Source organism: Eschrichtius robustus, chromosome 4 (assembly GCF_028021215.1).
Source record: "Eschrichtius robustus isolate mEscRob2 chromosome 4, mEscRob2.pri, whole genome shotgun sequence".
In the NCBI taxonomy this organism is placed as follows: Eukaryota; Metazoa; Chordata; class Mammalia; order Artiodactyla; family Eschrichtiidae; genus Eschrichtius; species Eschrichtius robustus.
In genome coordinates, this window is record NC_090827.1 from 9,634,749 (window position 1) to 9,658,323 (window position 23,575).

Consider the following 23,575-nt stretch of genomic DNA (forward strand, 5'->3'; position numbering starts at 1 on the left):
CCTTACATCCCTGAAAATTGTTCTTTTCCCCTTTCCTCTCATTTGATTCATGGTTGGCTAGATACGGAATTCTCGGTTGGAAGTCATTTTCCTTCAGAATTGAAGGCATTGCCTTATTGTCTTTCTAGTTTTCAGTATTGCTTCTGAGAACTATGATGCCATTCTGATCCCTGTTCTGTTGTATATAAACTGTTTTCCTTTCTAGAAACTTTTAGAATCTTTTTTTGGTGTTCTGAAATTTCAAGCTGAAGTGCTCTAAAGTAGGTTTTTATCAGTCTTTATTCTGAAGTTTTAATAGGTCCTTTCAGTGTGAAACTCATGTCCTTCAGTTATGAGCAATCTTCATGTCTTTCTTCTTTGAAATTTTCTACCTTGTGTTTTTTCCATTCTCTCTTTTTTAAATTTATTTATTTAATTTATTTATTTTTGGCTGTGTTGGGTCTTCGTTGCTGCGCACAGGCTTTCTCTAGTTGCGGCGAGCGGGGGATACTCTTGTGGTGTGCGGGCTTCTCATTGCGGTGGCTTCCCTTGTTGCAGAGCATGGGCTCTAGGCGCACGGGCTCAGTAGTTGTGGCACACGGGCTCAGTAGTTGTGGCTCGCGGGCTCTAGAGCGCAGGTTCAGCCGTTGTGGCGCACGGGCTTAGTTGCTCCGCGGCATGTGGGATCTTCCCGGACCAGCGCTCGAACCCATGTCCCCTGCCTTGGCAGGTGGATTCTTAACCACTGCACCACCAGGGAAGCCCTCCATTCTCTTTTTAAAGTTCTTATTTTTCCGTTGTTGGACCTCTTGGAATAATCCCCTCATTTCTTTCTTTTTTTTCCTCCTCTGTTGTGTTCTTTGCCTTTTTGTTCTGTTTCTTAGAAACTTTCAGTTCTTACTTCCCATCCTGCTTTTGAAGGTTTTTCCTTTAAATTTATGCTGCCATGTTTCCATTTTCCAAGATAACTTTATTTTTTGAATGTTGGAATGTTTGTCTTCTTTTATTTTTCTAATGACTTATTTTTTTTTCTGTTCACTGCATGATCATTTTTTCTTCAGAGTTCATTTTCTTCTGTTTCCTTTGCTCTTTAACTTTTATGTTAAAATTTCCTCATGTATATGTTGATCCTTGGCCAGTCTTTTATATGTAAGTGAGGTACTGAAACGTGAGTGGAGCTGTGTGTGGGCAAGTCCTGTTAACTAGCGGGAAGCTGGACATTTCATTGGGGGACCCACAAATGTCAGTAGCTGTGGGTCTTTTGGGCCAATTTTCTCAGAGAAATCCTTCTATCTTCTGGCTGGATAGGTATATAGAGAGAGATTGTGTTCTGGAACTAAGGGGAGAAAGGTGTTTTTCTGGATGGCGGAGGTCTCATTGTTCCCAGGCAAAATTTCACTCAATCCCACTGCTTTTAGTAACATGCCTCACTCCCACTCGCACTGGGGCCTCTCTGGTTCCACATCTCCGAATAGTAAGCCTTCAGGCATCTTTCTGGGGAGGAGCACCAGGCACGGGAGGGAACATCTGGCGTGTGTGTTGCTCTAGGCATGTGTGCTACCCAGTATAGCTGGGGTTTCAATGGATACCTTTTAGAAACATATAACGTCTTTATAAATTTACAGATGTAGTGGTTCTCTTTGAAAAACACAACTGCCTAGGAAGCTAATTCTGTGTAATTCCTGTTTCTGGGCTTTACATTTTCCTCCTTTGGTTTTTTTTTTTTTTTTTTCTTTCTTCAGAGCAAATTGGAGCTTTGGCAGATCAGCATATTGTCCACGTGGCGTGTGGCGAGTCCCACAGTCTGGCCCTCAGTGACCGGGGCCAACTGTTTTCTTGGGGTGCAGGGAGCGATGGTCAACTAGGACTCGTGACTACCGAGGACTCTGTGGCAGTACCCAGGTAAGAATGTCAGTTGCTGTAAATATTATTTCCTGCTAGTTTCTTTGTTAGATTCCTTGGTTTGGGTTCTGCTTTCTTCTTTTGATTGCTGTTTCCATTGTGTCACTGTCATGCCTCATACTGTTATAACACTTGTCACAAAAATTGTAATTATTTATAGAAGTGTCTGTCTCCAGTTAAAAAATGTGAGTTGTTCAGGAACTGTACTTTATTTATTCCAGTAGCCTAGTTGCTGGCAGAGTGTTGCTGGCAAACTCAATAATGTTTGAATAAAAAAACACCTCTTCACATTGCTGGACTTTCTAACTTTTAACTTAAAATTTCAAACCTAAAACAATTATTCAATGAGTCACTTTAAAATAGAATCACAAGGCTGACCTGATACTCTAATAACAGGCCAAATTACCTTAAGCATTACCAACAGCTAAAATACCAAATATACATAAGTTGTTTAACACAAAAGTACTAATACGATGGTCTTTAGTCCCTTAAGTATTTACTTAATTCTGAATCTTAGATGATTTGGCTAAATACGGAACCGATGCTTCACCACTAAGTAAATGTCTAAACTATTGAAGTTACTTTCAGGTGGATGTTTTGAAACGGGGGCATCTCTGTTTGTTGAGGGTTCTTAATGATCAAAGAGGCCACTGGTTTATTTCCTTCATTTAATTCCTGCTCCTTTATGCTGCAAATGTACAACATTCCTTGTGTTGCAGTACTTGTCACATTCTTTGCAATTTTTAATTTAATAACTATTCTTAGTACAGAGCTGGGAGCTCTTGATGCCAGGAGACCTGGGTCATTCATTTTAGCATTGCCATTGCTAAGGGTGCTCCAGCACATGCATTGCTCAGTACAGGTGTGTTTATTAAATGGCCTCTCCGCCCCCCCCCCCCCGCCCCCGCCCAATTATTGTCCCTTTTAAAGGACAGTACATTCTTCTTCCTCTTCCTTTTTTGCCCGTCTTAGATTTTTGTCTCTTTGATCAAAAGGTAAGAATGATTTGATTCTATTTCCTGATTTAGAACAGGTAATGTCCTGGATTCATTACTTCCAAAAATTAATGTAATTTGGGGGGAAGAGGGAGAGTAGAAATTTTAAAAAGCGGGATGCTATATTTTAACGAAATTGTAATATTAAGGAAAAGAGTTATAACATTAATGACAAAAGTATTTCATTCGTTGATGACCAAAGACTCAAGAAAATCTGTTTAATGGCATTTCATTTCTAAATATGGAGTAATCTGTGTTAGAGTAGCAGTTTGTTATTATTTTTATTAGTCACGTCTAAATTGTGGATGACTTCTGAGGCTTTAGTTTGTATATAATTTCATATTATAACTTAATTAAAGTAGATTCATTAATTCATACCTTAGTATTGTGGAAAGTAACATAGTTTTGAGGTCATACGGACTCAGATTCCAGTACTGGCTCTATTACTTATTAGGTGAGTGACCTTGGGCAAATTGTTGAACTTATCTAGGCCTCGATTTCCTAACTTCAGAATGGAGTTACATAGTATTGTGTACCTTTACAAAGTGACTGGGAGGATGGAGTAAGATGAGTAGGTAAAGCACAGTATATGCTTGTGCATGTGTGTCCCGTTTTCTCCACCTCAAGGGTATAGTTTCTTATTGTTTGTCTTGTCCTATTGACCTGCTTCCTCTCTGTAACTGTGATTGTGGAGGTTGTATTGAGGGTAAAGGTGACCCATAAAGGGAGGGGAGGGGGAATTTGAGTGGAAGCTGGCCAGGAAAAAGGGCTGTTGCCACATAAGGTTCTGAAACACTGGGCCCCAAGGCAGTATTACGTTCTCCAATTTTAAAAAATAGTGGGGTTCTACAAGCTATTGATACGTGCAGCAATTTGGACAAATGTCCAGGGAATTATTCTGAGTGAAAAAGAAGCCAATCCCAAAAGGCTACCTACTGTATGGTTCCATTTATATAACATTCTCAAAATGACAAAATCGTGGAAAATGGAGGGTAGATTAGTGGTTGCCAGGGGTTACGAATGGGGGAGGGGAGGAGTGGTTATAAAAGTACAACAAAAGGAATCCTTGTGGTGTTGGAACCATTGAGTATGGTGCTGGATGCATGAGCCTGCACAGGTGACAAAACTACTACAAACTCAGAAATGCGTACAAATAAATCTGGGGAAATATTGGCCTGGCCAGAAAGTTCGTTTGGGTTTTCCTGTAACATCCTATGGGAAAACCTGAATTAACTTTTTGGCCAACCCAAACATAAATGAGATTGGTAGGTTATATTAATGTCAGTATCTTTGTTATGATACTATACTGTAGTTTTGAAAAATGTCATCACTGGGGGAAACTGGACAAAGTGTACAAGGGATCTCTGTATTATTTCTTACAAGTGCATGTGAATCTGCAATAAAAAATAGTTGGCTTCTATTTGGTAATAAATACATATGTGAACTCTATTTTATACATTTTTTTAGATCCGAGAAAATAAACCATTAACAAAAGCAACATCTACCTATTACTCTAAATAACCCCCTCCTCGCCTATTGGATGTCTGTCTTCTAAAATGCCCCTTCCCGAGAGTGTGCCCGTCTGACTCCTTTGTTCCCATGGCATACACTTAATGAAGAGGAAAACGGCAACTTGTGAATTACTAAAATAGGAAGCAGCAGATATTCTCAGGCTGTCCACCTCTGTTGGGCAGTGCCAAGCATGAATTTTTTCTTTTAATTCTCACCACAACCCTGTGAATGGGTACTGTTCTTATCTCTGTCTTTGACACGAGCAAGCAGAGGAGCGGGATTTAAAAAGTTATCATATGATCTTCCTCTTTATCATCCTAGGGAATCAGAGTTTTGGAGGCATTGCCCTTCTTAATTTTTTTAAGTTATGGTAAAATACACATAACATAAAATTTACCATCGTAACCATTTTAGAGTGTACAGTTCAGTAGTGTTAAATATATTCACGTTGCTGTGTGACCAATCTCCAGAACTTTTTTATCTGGCAGAAGTTTAACTCTGTACTCATTAAATGACAACTCCCCATTTCTCCTCTCCCAGCCACTGGCAGGCACCGTTAGACTTTGATTTGTATGAATTTGACTAGTCTAGATATCTCACGTAAGTGGAATTATGGAGTATTTGTCTTTTTGTTACTGGCTTATTTCACTTAGCATAATGTTCAGGTTTCATCCATGTTGTAGCATGTGTCAGAGTTTTTGTTCTTAAAGGCTGGTGAATATTCTGTTGTATACATATTCCAGATGTGTATACCACATTTGTTTTTCTAGTCATCTGTTGATGGATACTTGGGTTGCTGCCACCTTTTGGCCATTTTGAATAATGCTGCTATCAATGTGGGTGTACACATATCTCTTTGGTACCCAGCTTTCAGTTCTTTTGGACATATACCCAGAAGTGGGATTGCTGGATCATGGCATTGCCCTCATTTGAAAGCCATTTAGGTACTAGCCATGTTCTTCGGGATCTTTCTTCTGTAGTTTACTCCTTTTGTCCCTGAATTGGAGATGACAAGGTGGGAATTAACAGAGGGCTATGGTAATGGGTTTAGGTGCAGAATGGTTTTTTTTTTTTTTAAACAGTAGCTACCTAAGAGGCAGGAGGTTAGTGAAAGACTTAATAGAATTATATCATGTAAGATTATATGTTTGATTTTAAAAAGTCTTTTGTGAAAGATGTTACTTATTACAACTGTTTCGTTTAGTTGGGAATATTTCCAATCATTGTTTGTGAATGCCCTTCTTAAGAGGAAGGTCTTTTCTGTTTTAGGTTAATACAAAAGCTGAACCAGCAGACAATATTACAAGTTTCCTGTGGCAACTGGCATTGCTTGGCTCTTGCAGCTGGTAACGTACATCTATGCTAATGTTATGTTAATTTGAGAACCATTCTCTGCATTTTTGTGTGATGTTATCTGATACGTTTAGCTAACTGGTCAGGGTCTGTGCATTCCTGTTGGACAGCAGCGGTTCTCAGACAGCCTCTGTGTGTAGCTCATGCTTTTCTCAGGGTTTGGGTGATGAAGGAGCTGGTCATCATTGCTGCTCCCACTCTCTCTCGGGGGAAGGTGAGGAGGAGACAGTACGTCAGTCGTGTGCTTGAGCAGAAGATTGGTTTTTCTGAGCTACAGCTCACTATGGCGTTATATTCCACCATGAAGCTCCCAAATAAATGAAGAAGACGGAGTTAGAAAAACCTAAGCCAGCAGATAATGCTGTATTTTGTTAGGATAAATGTGAGGGGGAGTCAGCACCAACACGTCCTGCTTGATTCTCTGTGCTGCCGTCCGGGTCATAGCTGGATCCCGTGAAGTCCTGGGTCTCTCATGGCCCTGGTGTGGTTCAGAACTCGTTCACCTTGCTTAGTGGATCTAAGCCTGGTAATTGCCTATTCAAAACTGACTTGACTTAAACATTTACTTTTTTCTTTGCATAAATGTTAATAGCCTTGGAAGGGTGTTAAGGCTCAGCCCATCTCTGTTGTCACGACACGTGGGAGTTTCGGTTGCAGCGTGAAGTGTGTCTGCTCCCTTGCTCTTGGGGGGGTGTGTGTTGCGGCCGGAGGGCACTAACGAATGAGCCTCCCGGGCAACCCTGTTGTTCTAACAAGGTTATTTTTGTGGACGGCACTTGTATCGTTTCTGGTGATACCAGTTACCCTCTTCTTATTTCAGATGGCCAGTTCTTCACATGGGGGAAGAACAGCCATGGGCAGCTGGGCCTGGGGAAGGAGTTCCCCTCCCAAGCCAGCCCGCAGAGGGTGAGGTCCCTGGAGGGGATCCCGCTGGCACAGGTGACTGCAGGAGGGGCCCACAGCTTTGCCCTGTCTCTCTCGGGAGCCGTGTTTGGCTGGGGGATGAATAACGCTGGGCAGCTCGGGCTCAGTGATGAGAAAGGTAGGTGAAGTCTTCATGTGGACCTCTTAACCTCATTTGTTTAGTATGTGCTTCCTGAGGCGCTTGTGTGTGCTGGCCCCGTGTCAGGCCCTAAGGGTGCGGCAGGGACCAAAACAGATAATACCCTTGGCTTAGCGGAGATTGCCTGCTCGTGGGCAGACGCAAACCACAAACCAGTAAGTATACAGGATGTCACAGGGTCTGAGAGGAGAGGTTCCTATTTCATATAAGGTGGCCAGGGAGGGCCTCTTGGATAAGACCTTTGAGCAGAGCCCCGTAGGGAGTCAGGTCGGAGAGGAGGCGTGTAGATAAGCTGGGCGGAGCCTGCTGCAGTCAGAGGGAGCAGGGCGTGCAGAAGCGCAGGGGGATCCGTGGTGTGCTCAGGGCTGGGGTGAGCGGGAGGCGGGAAGAGTAGCAGCTCAGAGAGCTAGGGAGGCCCCGTCACGCGTGGCCTGAAGGGCAGGGTAGGGATTTGGGCTTCTCTCCGTGAAATCAGGGAAGACACTGAGCTGTAGGTGCTGAGGAGAAGAGCAATCCAATTTCGCTTTGCCTAGAGTGGGTCCACGGGGGAGGCTGGAAGGCCAGTTTGGAAGTAGTGGGAATAAAAATGGATCTGAATGTATTTTGAAGGCGGGGCCAGTTGATTTTGCTCATTGTTGGATGTGTAGTTTGAAATAAAGAGGAAGAGCTGCAAGGGTGAAGCCGCATTTATGAAATGAGGAAAGCTATGTGTGGGGAGTGTAGGGAACCCAAGAGTTAAGTTTTAAATACATTAAAAATGAGGCGTCTGTCAGACAACCAAGGGGAGGTTCAGGCAGGAAGCGGAAGGTGAGAGTCAGGCGTCCGGGGGACCCAAAATTCAGGCTAAGACAGCTGTGTACATCTCAAAGGCAAATGGTAGTGACACTGTGGTATTTCTCTTATTCTAGATCGAGAGTCTCCTTGCCATGTGAAGCTGCTACGAACACAGAAGGTCGTCTATATCAGTTGCGGAGAAGAGCATACGGCAGTTCTCACAAAAGTAAGGGACTCGGAGTATTCCAGTTTGTTCCGTGGCGCTTTGGTGCTGGGTATGACGCGAATGCTCATTTATCATGGTTTGGTTGGTTGGATAGGGCCTTTTAGAGAGAGCAGTTGACAGTGTCTAAAAGTAGTCCAGTGTTGTCTCCCTTCTCAGCAGCCGTCTGCATTCTCCCTCTTCCCTCGCTCCACTGGCGGTCAGCCTCCAGGCGCTCAAGAAGACGGACCCTCGCCCCGTTCCAGTTGACACTAGCTCCCAGGCTAAATGCGTATGACCAGTATCCCTATGAAAGCTCCCCAGTAACACGGAGTTAGACGTTAATTCAGCCATACTTCCCTGAAGACCTTTATTAAAAGTAGCACAGAAGTATTTTTTTTTTTTAATAAATTTATTTATTTATTTTATTTTTGGCTACGTTGGGTCTTTGTTGCTGCGTGCAGGTGGGCTTTCTTTTAGTTGCAGTGAGCCGGGGCTACTCTTCGTTGTGCTGCGCGGGCTTCTCATTGCAGTGGATTCTCTTTGTTGCGGAGCACGGGCTGTAGGCGCACAGGCTCCGTAGTTGTGGCGCACGGGCTTAGTTGCTCCGCGGCATGTGGGATCTTTCCGGACCAGGGCTCGAACCCGTGTCCCCTGCCCTGGCTGGTGGATTCTTAACCACTGCACCACCAGGGAAGTCCAACACAAAAGTATTTTTTTCTTCAAGTTGAGCCACAGTGAGATTTAAGAATTTCTAAAACTATGAGGGACTTCCTTGGTGGCTCAGTGGTTAAGAATCCGCCTGCCAATGCAGGGGACACGGGTTTGAGCCCTGGTCCAGGAAGATCCCATATGCCACCCAGCAACTAAGCCCGTGCGCCAAAACTACTGAAGCCCTGCGCACCTAGAGCCTGTGCTCTGCAACAAGAGAAGCCACCGCAATGAGGAGCCTGTGCACCACAACAAAGATTCAATGCAGCCAAAAATAAATAATAAATAAATAAATTTAAAAAATAAAAATATAAGGATAACACATTCAAATCACTTATTATTAAGGGAAGCTAGTGGTGTTTAGGGTGTGTCCTTCAACCTCCTGAGACTGATATCAGGGAAAAATACGCCCTTTCAGAAAAGATTCTAGAATGCCACTGTGAGAGAGAAAATGCTAAGCTGGCCTGACCCTTTTGGCATTTCTTTGGCATAAATTTGTTCTTAAAGTGATTTTTTTCTATTGTGGAAGTAGTTCTTGTTCATTATGGAATAATTGTAAAATAAAGAAGGATTCTAACTCAAAAAGAATCACTGTTAATATTTTGGTGTTTTCAAAGCAGAAATAGAGACACAGACATAGAGAACAAACGTATGGATACCAAGGGGGAAGAGGGGGGTGGGATGAATTGGGAGATTGGGATTGACAAATACATACTATTGATACTATGTATAAAATAGATACCTAATGAGAACCTACTGTGTAGCACAGGGAACTCTACTCAATGCTCTGTGGTGACCTAAATGGGAATGAAATCTAAAAGAGAGGGGATATATGTATACGTATGGCTGATTTACTTTGCTGTATAGTATAAACTAACACAGTATTGTAAAGCAACTATACCCGAATAAAAAAATATATATATATATATATTTTTTTTGGTGTTAAAAAAACAGTTCAATGTATATATAACTTTCAAATATATATAGCCATATTCTGTGTTCCTTTAAAACAAGCCATTTAAATATATGTAAAAAAGAAAGAACAATGTAATTAATGTTTTAAAATTATCTACCTATTTCTTTTGCTTCTAAGAGTTACATCTAGAGAGAATGAGAAGGTATTTTCATGTGGAACAAATACTATTATAGATTCACTTTGATAAATGCCTTAGCATTTGTTCAAGTACAGCTGCTAAAAAGATCTTACTTTCCAAGGAATCTGTGGAACATTTAATTTCTTACATACAAATGATCATGCAAAATCATCTCATTTCACCTATCTTTTTCTTCTTCTTTTGTTTTCCTTCTTATTAACACATCGTTGTACTTTTAAACAACTTTCAGAATTTATAGATGGCACACATTCCCTTGAGCAGTACTGTATTTATTCCATAAAGGTGTAGTCTTAAGTTCTTTTTAAATTACTTTTTCCATTTAATCAACATTCCAGAGAAGTGATTTGGCTAAGTACCAAGCGAGCGTAGCGTTCTTATGCAAACGGTTGTGATACGAATTTTGTATACAGAGGCTAAAGGAGTGTACGCAAACTCAGAGACACAGTGCAGTCATGTGGTGTTTGCTCCTTGTTAGAGTGGAGGTGTGTTTACCTTTGGTGCTGGTTCCTGTGGGCAACTTGGACATGATTCCATGAATGATGAGGTTAATCCCAGAAGAGTCCTGGAGCTGATGGGCAGTGAAGTCACTCAGATTGCCTGTGGCAGGTGAGTGCTCCTAAGAGCGTCCCCATAACTGTTAAGACCCAGAAATGGATCTTGTCTTTGTAGTGATGGAGAAGGTGGTTAGACCCAGCCACCATCATTGTAAGAAATCTTAACTGCATGCACACCTATGGTGAAAGCTTGGAGAGAGTCCGACCTGAGCAGGGTGTGGCGAGGAAGGGTTTTAGAGAAGCAGAGCCGCCTGGGGCCAGTATGCTTCTTTGGGGTAAAGAATAGTGCGATGTGTGGGAGACATGAAGAAAGGAAAGTGAGAGAGCCTCAAAGAATGTCTTGGAAATTTTGCTGGTCCACCCCGCCTCTTCCCACTCATCCCAGAGGCAGCAGGCCTTCAGCTCTTTCCGAGTCTTGCCATCATCCCGATGACCTAGATTATCAGAGAAGGATGGTGTTACGAAGAGCCAGCACTGCAGAAACAGGCACCTGTGAATACAAGGGGCACCCCTGGGAATTGCAGTGCTCCCATGTGGAAGTGTAAAGTCAGAGTGTGTATTCATCCATATCAGAAACAATGCTGATGGGTTAATTTACATTATTTTCCCCCAGACAACACACCCTAGCCTTTGTGCCTTCTTCTGGACTCATCTATGCGTTTGGTTGTGGAGCAAGAGGTCAATTAGGAACTGGACACACTTGTAATGTCAAGTGCCCATCACCTGTGAAAGGTTACTGGGCCGCCCATAGTGGCCAGCTTTCAGCCAGAGCTGGTAAGAGTGATTTTTATTAGAATTTAATGGTATTTTAAATGCTAAAAACAATTGTTTATAGAACACGTATTTATTTTTTACCTTGAGGTCTTTTGGAAGGAATGAATGTGAGATATTTTAATGTCAATCAACAGGTATTTGAGTACTCACTATGCATGAGGCTCTATAGTAGAGATCCTAGAGAATAAAGCAAAACATGTAATTTTGGCCCTAAGGACCGTGGTGGTGGTGTATACGTTTTATTTATTGTTGTTGCTAATAATGAAAGTTCATGTTTACTGAATGCTTAACCAAGTTCCATAACCATGCTAAGCACTGCAAACAACCTTAAGAACTAGTCGTTATTATCTCCACGTTGGAGATGAGGAAACTGAGTCTTAAGGAGGTTAAGTAACTTGCCCAAGATGATACAGATTCGGGGAACAGGATTTAAAACCAGGTCTGCCTCATTCTGAAGCCTGTGTTCTTTTTTTTTAATTTTTAAAAATGTTATACAGTTTTTAAAGATTACACTCCATTTACAGGTATTACAAAATATTGGCTATATTCCCTGTGTTGTACAACACATCCTGGTAGCCTATCTTATACCCAGTAGTTTGTACCTCCCACGCCCCAACCCTATATTGCCCGCCCTAGTTCGAATGAACCACTAGTTCGTTCTCTATATCTGTGAGTCTTAAAGCCTGTGCTCTTAATGCTTGTACTGTGTTACCTTTCCTTTATGATTGCTATTTTGGTCAAAACATGACGTGATTTCTTTTCATGCCATTTTTTCCTTCTCTTCAAAAATAGTTGAATTTTGTTCCATTTAGTTTCAAAATAATTCCATTTCATTAGAAATCAAAATAAGGCAGTCACTTAGTAAGAGTGACTTGAAATAATAAATCCAGAAGCTTCAATGCAGCTGGAGAGTCATTAGAAAGAAGTGTGATTTATTAATTAATTAATTTTGATTTTGAAGACTATAAAATGACACACTTCTGGCTTGATCAGAATTTTATTTTAACAATAACAATCATAGGTTTCCTACTGGATTATAAGAAACTTAACTACAGGGATGGAGTCTTTTCCCCCTTATAAACCTGGCATATAGCACAGGGCCTGGCACAAACTTCTCACTGAATAAATATTTATGGAAGGAACATATGAGCATCTAAAAATGTAGTGGAACTTAAACTGTAAAATAAACAAGATTTTGTTTAGGTGATGTTCCCCAAAGTGAAAGAATGGCTTGGTGTCCTCTTCTCTATCATTTGTAGATTTCTTTTTCTCTAAGGCATTGTACGCCTGTTAGGAATGCATATATTTAAGAAATACCACCAATGTAAAAAACTCAAACATTTTATGGGTTAATTTGAAACCACAAAGTTTTTGAAGTTTAATTACCGCTTAACTTACGTGATCATAAATCTGTGCTTGGATGTTTGCCAAAGTAGGTAAATTTCAATTTGTTATGTAAATGCTGTGGTTTTAGGAACCTTCCTGGTAATGTGGGAGCACAGAGGAAGGCATCAAGGAGTATTCCGGTTAGAGGAAGTCTGAGCTGTGTCTTAAAGGATGATTTGCAGTTAGCCAGGTAGAAGGCTGTGAGTGGGTGGGCGGTGGTGAGTACCGTGGAATCGCACATTCCAGGAGCACCTTTCCAGTTACGCTCTAGGAGGCGCCGTTTATGGCGAATGCGGTGTGCACTGGGGGAGGCAGAGGAAGAGGCGTGGACGTAGGAGGTAGTGTGGTGTGTGAGAAGTAAAAGCAAGGTGGTGATAGGGGTGTGTCAGCACGGGCGCAGTATGATGGGAGGCAGAGCGGGTGGTAGGATGTCGAGGTCCTTCGGAGGCAAGCTGCGTCCTGAAGGGGCTGCAGACCAGCACACTCAGGTGCCGAATGATTTCTTAGCAGATGTTACGGTTTATGGTAGTGACTGTTTCAAACGTCAGGGCAGTGGCATGACAGAGTTAGAATGAAAAACAGAAACGAGGTCAGGACTAGCTGGCAGTGGGAGGGAGGGAGGGAGGGAGGGTCAGAGTGGAAGGTACAGTTTTATATGTTTAGTTTTAACTGAAGTAGAAACAGTCCTGGGAAGAGAGCCCGGGGAGGAGGTTTCTTACTTTTCGGACATAATTATTAAATGGATAGGAAACCATTCTGAAGCATATTGTGGAATATTAGAAAAGGGGATCAAGGAAAAACATTAATTGTTGAAAAATATGCTCTTGAAAATTTTTTTGACAGATCGCTTTAAATATCATATTGTTAAGGAGATCTTCTCTGGAGGAGACCAGACTTTTGTACTTTGCTCCAAATATGAGGTAACATTTTCTTTTGACTGTTATTTTGGGGGTGGAATAAGGGTGAACCAATATTTATTTTGATAAATAATTACATGAGAGCAACGTTACTTTTTGTTTCTACCAATTTTATTATATTAAAATAAGCCAACTAAACCTTGAGGTAATCTCAATTTTGCTTCCTTGAAGTGCCAGTAATTTTCTTGGTATTTTAATCACAGAGTTCTAATTTATAATTGAAAATTATTTATTTACATCTGGATTTGTCCCACAGGAGATTCAAGGAGGCCTTAGAGAGTTCACACTCACTTTGGGATTATTTGACTTTCCATCCTTTCCTTCCCTGTTACGTAGCCACAAATGCTGGGTATCTGAGAACTCTCTGGGTTTGTTTGATGTGATTGAGCCTACACGAGGTATAGGAGATGCCACAGTATTCAGCTCTCCTTTGTTATTGATCATCCACTCGTCGTAGCACCACACTAAAATTTCCCTCTGGTTGTCTCCTGCATCACTGTGGTGGGTGAGTCAGGAAGAATGACATTCTTTCAGGGGTGGAGGTCGAAGAGAACGTGGGCCAGGTATCTGTGACAGGGCTTGAGTTCATCCCCCTCTTCTGGACGAGAGATACCAGTCTGAAATCGGCAGCACAGATTCGTTTCCTGCCTTCCACCCCCTCCCCTGCTCCTAGGCTCCCTCTCCTCCCTCCCTCCCTGCCCCTCTCCTCCGCTGTCCACACAATCACTTAGGGAGGACCAACCGTAGGTAGTGCATTGGTCCTTATCTTCCCCTGGAGGAGCAGGGGAGGGCCCTCGGTGATGACAAAGGAATCAGAATGGGTTGGAAAGAAAATGAGGGTCTGTGAACACAAGGCGCCTTGTCGCTGCTGGAAACTCTCCGCCTTACTCTGATACTTCGCCATCTTTCAATACGCGATGTTCTTGCTTTCTGGTCAGTATCATTCTAGGACTTTGGTATTAAAGGTTGCGGTGGAGTCTGAGGCTGCAGGCTGGACAGCTGAAACTGACAACTGGATATTTTCCAGGTCAGGATCCTGGAGAAAGTTCTGTTGAGTGCAGGCATCTGGGGTGATTTGGAACTGTTGCTTTAGACCTATTTTAGGACCAGCTTCAGTGCTTCACAGAGAAACCTGGAGAAAAGCTGAGGCTATTCTTTGTTCCTTTAAGATGATAGTGAAGCGAAATATGAAAAGCCCTGAATCTCTGCAGGATAATAACTTTGTGTCCACAAGTAGTAGAGTTTGAAGTATTCATTTCCCTGTGAAACTGGCTTGATTAACCAACTTCAATTTTCCTGTGAAATTCAACATGAAACTTTGTCTCATTTCTTTTGTAAATATGGTATCTGGTATTTGTAGTTGGCTTTTAAATTTACTGTAATTAACCCTGTTGGGACTGGAGAACAAAACGTTGATGAGAAGGAAGTGAAAGTAGCCTATTGTTGGAGAAATTAAATTTTCCAGGTTAAATTTTAAACAACTGTAAGAGTTGTATGCATTAAAAATGTAAGATAACAAAGAAAAAAGAAACTAAAAATAGAATATGACTTAGAAAAGTATTGTTTGTTTGTTTGTTGGATTTTGAAGTATAATTAACCCACAACACTATTTTAGTTCCTGGTACACAACATAGTGATATGATATTTCTGTAATTTCAAAATGGTCACCACAAGAAGTCTAGTTACCATCTGTCACCGTACAAAGATATTACGTAATTATTGACTAAGACTTAGGAGTCTTAAAAAGACGCTGATGTCTCTAGAGATTCTGATTTAACTGGTCTAGAGTGTGGCTTGGCTGTCGGGAGTTTTGAAAGCTCTGGTGATCCAAAGTGCAGCCACAGTTGGGAAACACCGACCTAGACCAATTTTTTCTTTTGGGGCTGTATGTAATTCTAAGGTATGGAAAATCGACGCTTTTTCTTGAGTCTTTATGTGATTCTGAGGTTGTACTGCATCCAGGGCATCTGTGGTTTGTTGGACTTGCAATGAAGACTGACAGAATAGTTCTTTGTTTATATTTTATTGTAAGTATGTGTTAAGTGTCTATGTTCAGCTACCCCTTTGAATGGGGGAAGTAATTAAAATTTACATAATGACAGCGAGTTGCAAGACCATGGTGGCAAGGCAGTCTTGTTTGTGTGTTCTCAAGTGTCTGCTTTGTCTTATAGGTTTTCTCTATGTAATCCAAGACGGCTTTTGTTCTCTCAATACATGTCTGTGGTCATTTTGGTAAAATAATTATCAAGAACAGATGATCATAAACTTTGACGAGCATCTCTGATTTGTTACATGCCCTTCTCCTTTCCCCTTATAATGATATCTAAACTCATAACTCTGAGAAAATAACCAAGAAAATTTACTCAGAAAGTTGTGTTTTTATGTGCAGGTACAAAGGAGAAAAAAATGATCATCTGGTTAATGCTTTAATATTACTTTTTTCCTCCTTTTTAGTGACAAGTACAGGAGGCATAAAGCACTTTCAACTTTTTCTTAGTTCTAGATCAAGAACAGGATTTGGGGAAAATAAGTTGAAAAAGAGCAATTTTAGGAAATAGAAGTGCTTATATTATTATTATTTTTTAATCTCACTGAAGAAAGGACGTACAGTACAGTGCTGGGCAGCATTTGGGATTTTCAAGGCCATTATTGACATGTCCTTTTTGTTACCTTTCTTATAAATTTATAGCTCTATACTTTGAGCAAGACATTAAGAGGCATTAAGTTTTCATGGATGATTTGCAATACAGGTTGTCACTGAACTCTGACTTTATAATACATTTTGTTGGAGTTTGGTCAACAGTTATGGCAAATGATGAGTAATTTATAAGCCTTGATGTTATGGTGATTCAAAGCAGAGCGGGAAAGAAGCCTGAAGAAGTCATATTGGTTTGGTGTCTCTGGGGAGTGTGCTGAAGGGCCGTCCCAACTCCAGAGCTCCCCATGGGATTGGCTGAGGCCTCTGCAGTTCAGCTTCTCCTTCGGCCCAATCCTGCCTCCTTCATCCCTAAGGAAACGTGGTTCTAAAGCAACCCCCGCCCCCGAACATAAATCTCAGGCTCAGAGTCTGTTTCCCTGAGGAATCTTACAGGTTTAAATCCTGCCGGAGGCAAGGGGACTGACTGGGTCCTGGTACCACGCCCCCACCAGCTGCTGGGTGGGAAAGGAGCGAAGCACTAGCCCAGGGCAGCACAGCTGGTAGCCCTCAGGAGTGTACTCTCTCGGGAGCTGGGGGAGGGAGCGCCCCCATTCTGAAGGGTGGGAGGATCTGGCAGTGCACCCCAGCTCCTGTATGTAAGTGAAGCACCAAGTGGGGAATATCTGGGGAGAGGGAGATGAGAAAAGATCCATGCTATTACACAGTTTCTCTTTTTTATTGTTACATTTAATCCTTCAGAATTCTTCTCCTGCTGTTGACTTCAGGATGATGAACCAAGCCCATTACACCAGTTTAATAAATGATGAAACCATAGCAGTTTGGAGACAAAAACTCTCAGAACACAACAATGCAAATACAATCAAGTATGTGATTGCTTGTTTTCATTTTTTTTCAAAGTGTGTTGGAACTTCCTAGCTTAGTGATTTTCCCTACTTCCATATTGAGGTTGTGAATATAAATGGAGTTTTACATTTTAGGGAGTCATTTTTTGGGCACATGTTTATTCAGGATTTGGTGCCCTTAGACCCAGATAACATAATAGGTTGTTCCCCCATTTTCTCACAGAATGTATTCCTCAACCTCCCTTGTTTGGGTCTTAATCCTGACTGATGAAGGCCTGGGTTGGCCTTTCTGCTAAGAAAGCTCAGTGTTATTGTTTAACTCCAAGAGTTTCTTCATATGCATGTTCCAAAGCATCCCAAATCTAAGTCAGCTAATTTTACCTAATCTGAGTAATTTAGCATTTTCACATTCAAAATGATCAGTTGAGATAGTAATTTGGTGTCAAGTAGAGAAAAAAGTACAGTTAAAGGACTGAGGCCTTTCAGCAAGTTTATTTCATTCTTAAAAGAGAATTTTTTTTTTTTTTTTTTTTTTTTTACATTTTTACACATTTTATTGGCTTTCCTCAGCTTTTCCATTTTTCTGCAGAGTCTCATTCTTGGGAATGAATGAATCAGGCTGAATATTAGGTGGTGACGGTTCCCAGAAATGTGTGTAAAGCATCTTGCTTTATGATAGAGATCGTAGTGGAGCAAATGCCCAGGGTCCTAAACTTTGGGCACGCCAGGTGGCAGCTTTTTGAGTGGAGGGTCATTGGGAATGCCCTAGAGCAGCTCCATGGCGGTCCTCCGAATCCCTCTAGCTTTGGGTGGTTCTGCTGGGACGCTCAGGCTGGAAGGTGGCAGGGAAGGGGCTGGGGGACTAGACTCACCGTGGGAGAGGTGGGGGGACTGAGACCTCCTTGGCTGGGACCTTGGCACTTTACTAATTCTTAGTTTTCTTATATACAAAAGGACAGGATGCAAGAAATGGTCTCTAAAGATCTTTCCTGACCCGGATTCTCTGATTAATAGAAGTTACTGTGATCCCCTCCTCAACCGTATATTTGTTTTATTCCTTCCCTTTTCCTTATATTAAATAAGAGAATCCGGGGTTCCGGACTGCAGTTTCACCCTGGGTCCTGAGAAACTAGCGGTTTCCTCAGAAACTATGTAATCTAAGTAATAGGAATAAACACTTACTTCACTTACTTTTAGTTTCTTTCTCAGATGGGCAACAAAATAGAAGGAAGTACTTGTTTGGTTATTAATTCACAAAGATACTTTCTGTGCTTGATAAATAGCAGCTCAGCTTCTCTGTTTTTGGTTTTCTTTTGCGTTCACTTTTGGAGGTGAGGTGGGGAGTGTCTTAGATGATCGGTGGGAAAAGAACATTCAAGATCATTATTCTTAGGCCCAAGAGTTTTCTTTTGGTAGCTTTGATGCTGTCTTTTTATTTTAACATGACTTACGGAAAACTTACGCTCTTGTCCACCTTGAGACATGACACAATGTTTCTCTAAAGCAATGTACGTTTTCCAAGGCTTCACCTGGGTAAGAAAAAGCGGCTATTAATGAAACCCTGGAATCAAGGACTAACCTGTTGCTGATGCTTAAACAACCATTTATTTGTAATTATTAAAGGCTTCCCTCCCTTTTTCTTCCTGAGCAGCGGTGTCATTCAGATATTATCTTCTGCAGCCTGTTGGAATGGAAGTTTTCTTGAGAAAAAGTAAGTGATTTAGAGTCTTTAAAAAAAAAAAAAAAAACCCACATGTGATGCAAATACTTACTCAGCAAAGGCCGTGAAAGACTTCTGTTCTCTTTTTATTTATTTATTTATTTATTTATTTTTGTCTGTGTTGGGTCTTCGTTTCTGTGCGAGGGCTTTCTCTAGTTGCGGCGCGCGGGGGCCACTCTTCATCGCGGTGCGCAGGCCTCTCACTGTCGCGGCCTCTCTTGTTGCGGAGCACAGGCTCCAGACGCGCAGGCTCAGTAGTTGTGGCGCACGGGCCTAGTTGCTCCGCGGCATGTGGGATCTTCCCAGATGAGGGCTCGAACCCATGTCCCCTGCATTAGCAGGCGGACTCTCAACCACTGCGCCACCAGGGAAGCCCCTAGACTTCTGTTCTCTTTGATGGTGGTTGGCCTTAATTCAGTGGATAAGCCAGTGGTTTGCACAGAAATTGGAACGCCCAGTGATGATGAGTGAGAGGACCTCAGGAAGAGCAATGCTGATTCATGCCTGGTTGGCAGAGAAGCAGGTTACCAGAGAGAGAGACGGCATCTCAGAAAGGGTTGGTGTAGTCAAAAGTAAGATTTTTCAGGGCATTCCAAAATGTTAATCGTATTTATTCTTAAATTCTTAATTCTTTAAATAATCTCCTTGGTTTCTTTGGTTTGCTTTCCCATAGTTTTTTCTTTTCTCAAAAAGAGTGCATTTAGGGAAAAAGTTCCAAGGAGGCTTCAGGGACTCCTTGGACTCAGGGCCAGCCCAGCCCACCAGGAAATTACATTTGGCCTGAACTCCCAGGTTGTAAATAATGTTTCTTGACTGGGCCTTATCCTTTCTGCAAATATCCTCCTCAGGAACTTGCTGCAGCAGAAGGGTCTTGTCATAGGTTTTGATCTTTGGTGTTCCCAAGTCCTGACCATCTTTCTATCCTTTTCCTGCCAGTGGCAAGGCTAATGAAATCCCATAAAGACTTAGACTTCAGTTCTGTGTGTGAATCTCATCTCCCACTCCATCCCTGCCCCAAATTCTGTCCCTAACTGGGTTGCAAGAGATTGCTTCAGAAACTCTGTTCAGTTACAGTTAAAGATTGTGAAGTCATTTACTTGTATCATTAGGGCAACTGAAATGAGCTCATCCAGTTCATTTCAGAGTCAATCCTTAGGGTTTTCCTCCAGGGAAAAATATTCTGTATTGTGCTAACGTTGGTCTTTTAGAATAGTGGTTCTCAACCAGGCTGATTTGCTTCCCAGGGGACATTCAGCAATCTCCAGTGACATTTTTTGGTTGTTACAGTGGTGGAGAATATACGACTGGCATCTAGTGGGCAAAGGCCAGAGATGCTGCCAAACATCTCACAATTCCACCCACCCAGAAGAGAATTATCCGACCCCAAAAATCAGTAGTCCCAAGGTTGAGAAATCTTATTCTAGAAGGACAGCTTTTATGAAAGTTGGGAATGGCTCTTGGCCGGATTTCTTAGGCTATCCATCCTTAGTATCATGGATTCTGTAGATTTGTGGGTAAAACCTTTTTTTTTTTTTTAAATGGACTTTGGTGCTATTTCTGGAGTTCTGCTCCTCCTGCTTTATGTAAAATACATCGTAGTAAACCAGTGAAAATGAAGATCCAGTTTAACAAAGCATAAATACATGTAGATAAAATATTTTGTTTTTTCTTAACAGCATAGCAGAAGGTACTTCTAAGCATATGGAAGGTTACCTATGGGACATTGGAGTTAATTTCTATGTTTTGGGCAAATTTATTTTTAGAACGGCAGTAACAAAAGATCCAACAAACAAAGTCTAAGTTACTCCTCTTGTTTGACCACTTAGGTTCCAATACATATAATTACGGTTTTTTTCAAATGTTAGAAACTCTACTTATTTTTTATAGATTAAAACAGTGATGTCAGATGGTATTAAAACTATCTGAATGTGTCTGTTACGCATAAACAGAAGGCTGTTTTGCAAATAGATAGTTCTTTTGTAATTAGCAGATGTGGTATGTTCAAGAGTGGGAATTTAAAAGAGACATTCTCCAAGTCTGTAAAAAACTAAGACTTTATTTAAGGTTAGAAAAGTGATTAGTTGCTCGGAAGTTAAAAACAGTAGCAGTGAAATTAGTCCTTGAGTGAATGTAATCGTATCCCTTGTGTTAACTGAGCGAGGCATTAACTGTGCATTTATTGTAGATCTGATTTTTTAAAAACTACTTGCTTTAAACTTGGCATTTGTTGATGAGTGGCCCAGTTTGCACAAGGGATGTTTTTTGCACCTAGGCATAGCATCTACGTCTAGTGCAATGTACCACAATGACAGAAAGAGTCAAAAATACAAAAGTAAATCAGGAAAATAACACTGTGCATATAAATTTCAAGACAGCCTCAAATTGAAATGATGATCCTTGTACTTTGACTTGAAGGAAAAAAAATTTTTTTTAATTAATTAATTTATTTTTGTCTGCATTGGGTCTTCGTTGCTGGGCGTGGGCTTTCTCTAGCTGTGACGAGCAGGGGCTACTCCTCACTGTGGTGCACGGGCTTCTCACTGCGGTGGCTTCTCTTGTTGCAGAGCACGGGCTCTAGGCGCACGGGCTTCAGTAGTTGTGGCTCACGGGCTCAGTAGTTGTGGCTCGCGGGCTCTAGAGCGCAGGCTCAGTAGTTGTGGCGCAAGGGCTTAGTTGCTCCGCGGCATGTGGGATCCTCCCGGACCAGGGCTCGAACCCGTGTCCCTGGCATTGGCAGGTGGATTCTTAACCACTGTGCCACCAGGGAAGCCCAAGACTTGAAAATTTTAAGATCATCTTGAAAAAGGGATTCTAGAGAGATTTGTTCTGTTAGGTTTCCCCAAAGTTAGTGTTTTTGTGCATCTGGTCCGCCTGGTCAGATTTAAATCTGATCATCTGATCAGTATGTAGAGTATGTATTTTGTTGACAGCTTTATAATTCCTACCTATCAGAGTGTTTGCTTTGTTTTTCTTTTATTACATATTTTTTTAAAATTAATTTTTATTGGAGTATAGTTGCTTTACAATGTTAGTTTCTACTGTACAGCAAGATGAATCAGCTTTACATATACAAAAATCCCCTCTCTTTTGGATTTCCTTCCCATTTAGGTCACCACAGTGCATTAAGTAGAGTTCCCTGTGCTATACATATTTCTTGTTTTTGTTTGTTTAGAATTGATGAGCATTTTAAAACAAGTCCCAAAATCCCTGGGATTGACCTGAACTCAACTAGAGTGTTATTTGAGAAGTTAATGAACTCTCAGCACTCCATGATTCTAGAACAGGTATGTTTGTTTACTTTTACAAAGTGCGTGCTTAAAAATGCATTTTTGCATTGAAATAAGTTGACTTTCAAGAGGAAAAGAAAGAGTAGGATGAAAAGGCAGAAGTCTTGTATAAATCATAACTCTGTAAAATATTCACTTTGGGAATTTGACCTACGTTTAACTTTCTCTCTGGCTTAAGTTTTTCTAAGGAAATGCTCCCCCAGAGTGTAAGGCCTGCATGGGCACAGATCTTTGGCTTTTCTTTTCACTGATGTATCCTGAGTGCCCAGACCAGTGCTTGGCTCATAGAGGGTCTTGAGTACATACTGAATGAATGAGAGTTGAGAGTCTCTCAAATAGTTCATGAATTTAGAGATCAGGTAACTAGATCTCAGGTGTGTTTGAATTTCTCAATACTCTTTTCTCTCATGCAGATCTTAAATAGCTTTGAAAGTTGCCTGATTCCTCAGTTGTCAAGTTCACCACCAGATGTTGAAGCAATGAGAATCTACTTAATACTGCCCGAGTTTCCCCTGCTCCAGGATTCTAAGTATTACATAACGTTGACTATTCCCCTGGCTATGGCCATTCTGCGGCTGGATACAAACCCCAGCAAAGTCTTAGGTGATTTGCTACACTGAATACCAGAGGTTTTGTGCTTTTAATTTTATTCGTGTGACCGTTGGCTCCTGGTGGATTGACATGCAAGAATCTATTTGTTGCCATTTAATATCCTTAACACTTAAACTTTTCTTTCTTTGCTGTTAATTTCTAATTTGCAGTTTAAACAAATCGAACCGTTATTTAGGTTATTTGAAATGATTTACGCCAAACTAATCTTGATTTTTAAATATTCACAAAGTTAGATTATTAGACTTTATTTTTTTCTCCTCCTACACTTGCTAGTGGTTAATAGTGCCTCAGAATTAGTGTCCATCTGTTGTTTTTTCTCTTATACCTAATTTAGGGGGTGGGAGTGAAATGAACAGTTGGGGTGTGATACACAGGTCTCCAGAAAAGGAGAGGAAGAAAATGACCTTAATGGAGACTTACCAAATGTTTGTTTTGTTTTTCTTTTTTAGGACAGTTGAGTCCACACTGATTTTTGCAGGCTACGGACACTTTGCTGAGATAAGAACCTTCCGTTCCTCAGTGAATTGGAGAGTGTCTCTCATGGGAGTAGAGCCTGAGATGTTTTTATTAATCAAATGCAGAACGTCTGTCACCTGGCTTTTTCCTTTTATTTTATTTTTTCCTGGTAACTTTTCTTTAGGTATTCACTGCAGCTCAGTAACTTCTGCGTTCCATAAGGACTAGGACGTTACTTGAGTGTGGTCTCCCCGTGAGTAAAGAGACCTGTGTGGCTCAGGAGGGAATACTGGCTTTTCCATGTTGCTTCCACCTTTTGTAGAAGGTGGAACCGTTCTACAGATAATCATGAAAGCACTAGTAAGATGTTAGTCCTTAATGTTTTTTAAGCTCCAAAGCCCTTTGGGGCATATTTTCTCAGGTGTTCTAAGAGACTGTGAGGTAGAGATAGCAATCTTTGAAGGAATATTACCTGACTTTTAAAAGTTTGGGGTTTTTTTTACAGGACTTAGGTGGTGACTGAGAAGAGGGCTGAAAGGACGAGGATATGTGAATGCTCCTGCCTGAAATACGTGCCCGAGCATCTTGTCCACATGTGCCCTTGGAACTGAACTTTTAGATTAGCCTTCTGGATGAGTCCTTGAGGAAAAAATCAGATAAAGCTTTATAACAAAGCTCCAGGATTCTCGTACAGCTGCCACTCTCTCCAGAAATGCTTTAATGGATTCTTTTTAAAGTTAGTTTTGGGAAACTGTATTTTAG

General features: G+C 41.3%; 1 protein-coding gene across 4 annotated transcripts in view; it reads left to right on the plus strand.

Annotated features, from left to right (window-relative positions):
* HERC3 (HECT and RLD domain containing E3 ubiquitin protein ligase 3) overlaps positions 1-23,575 on the plus strand; it is a 148,372-nt gene that overhangs the window by 42,623 nt on the left and 82,174 nt on the right. Inside the window, exons 4-15 of one of the 4 annotated variants that reach the window (XR_011073889.1) lie at positions 1,722-1,881; positions 5,658-5,734; positions 6,562-6,783; positions 7,713-7,804; positions 10,082-10,212; positions 10,774-10,934; positions 13,164-13,240; positions 16,635-16,759; positions 18,390-18,449; positions 21,631-21,742; positions 22,159-22,348; positions 23,319-23,549. Coding sequence is in view for 3 of the 4 variants with exons in the window: in XM_068542443.1 (XP_068398544.1) it covers positions 1,722-1,881; positions 5,658-5,734; positions 6,562-6,783; positions 7,713-7,804; positions 10,082-10,212; positions 10,774-10,934; positions 13,164-13,240; positions 16,635-16,759; positions 18,390-18,449; positions 21,631-21,742; positions 22,159-22,348; positions 22,807-22,826 (1,427 nt within the window). In the remaining variant the exon portion in view is untranslated. The other 3 variants (XM_068542443.1, XM_068542442.1, XM_068542444.1) reach the window with 3 other exon arrangements.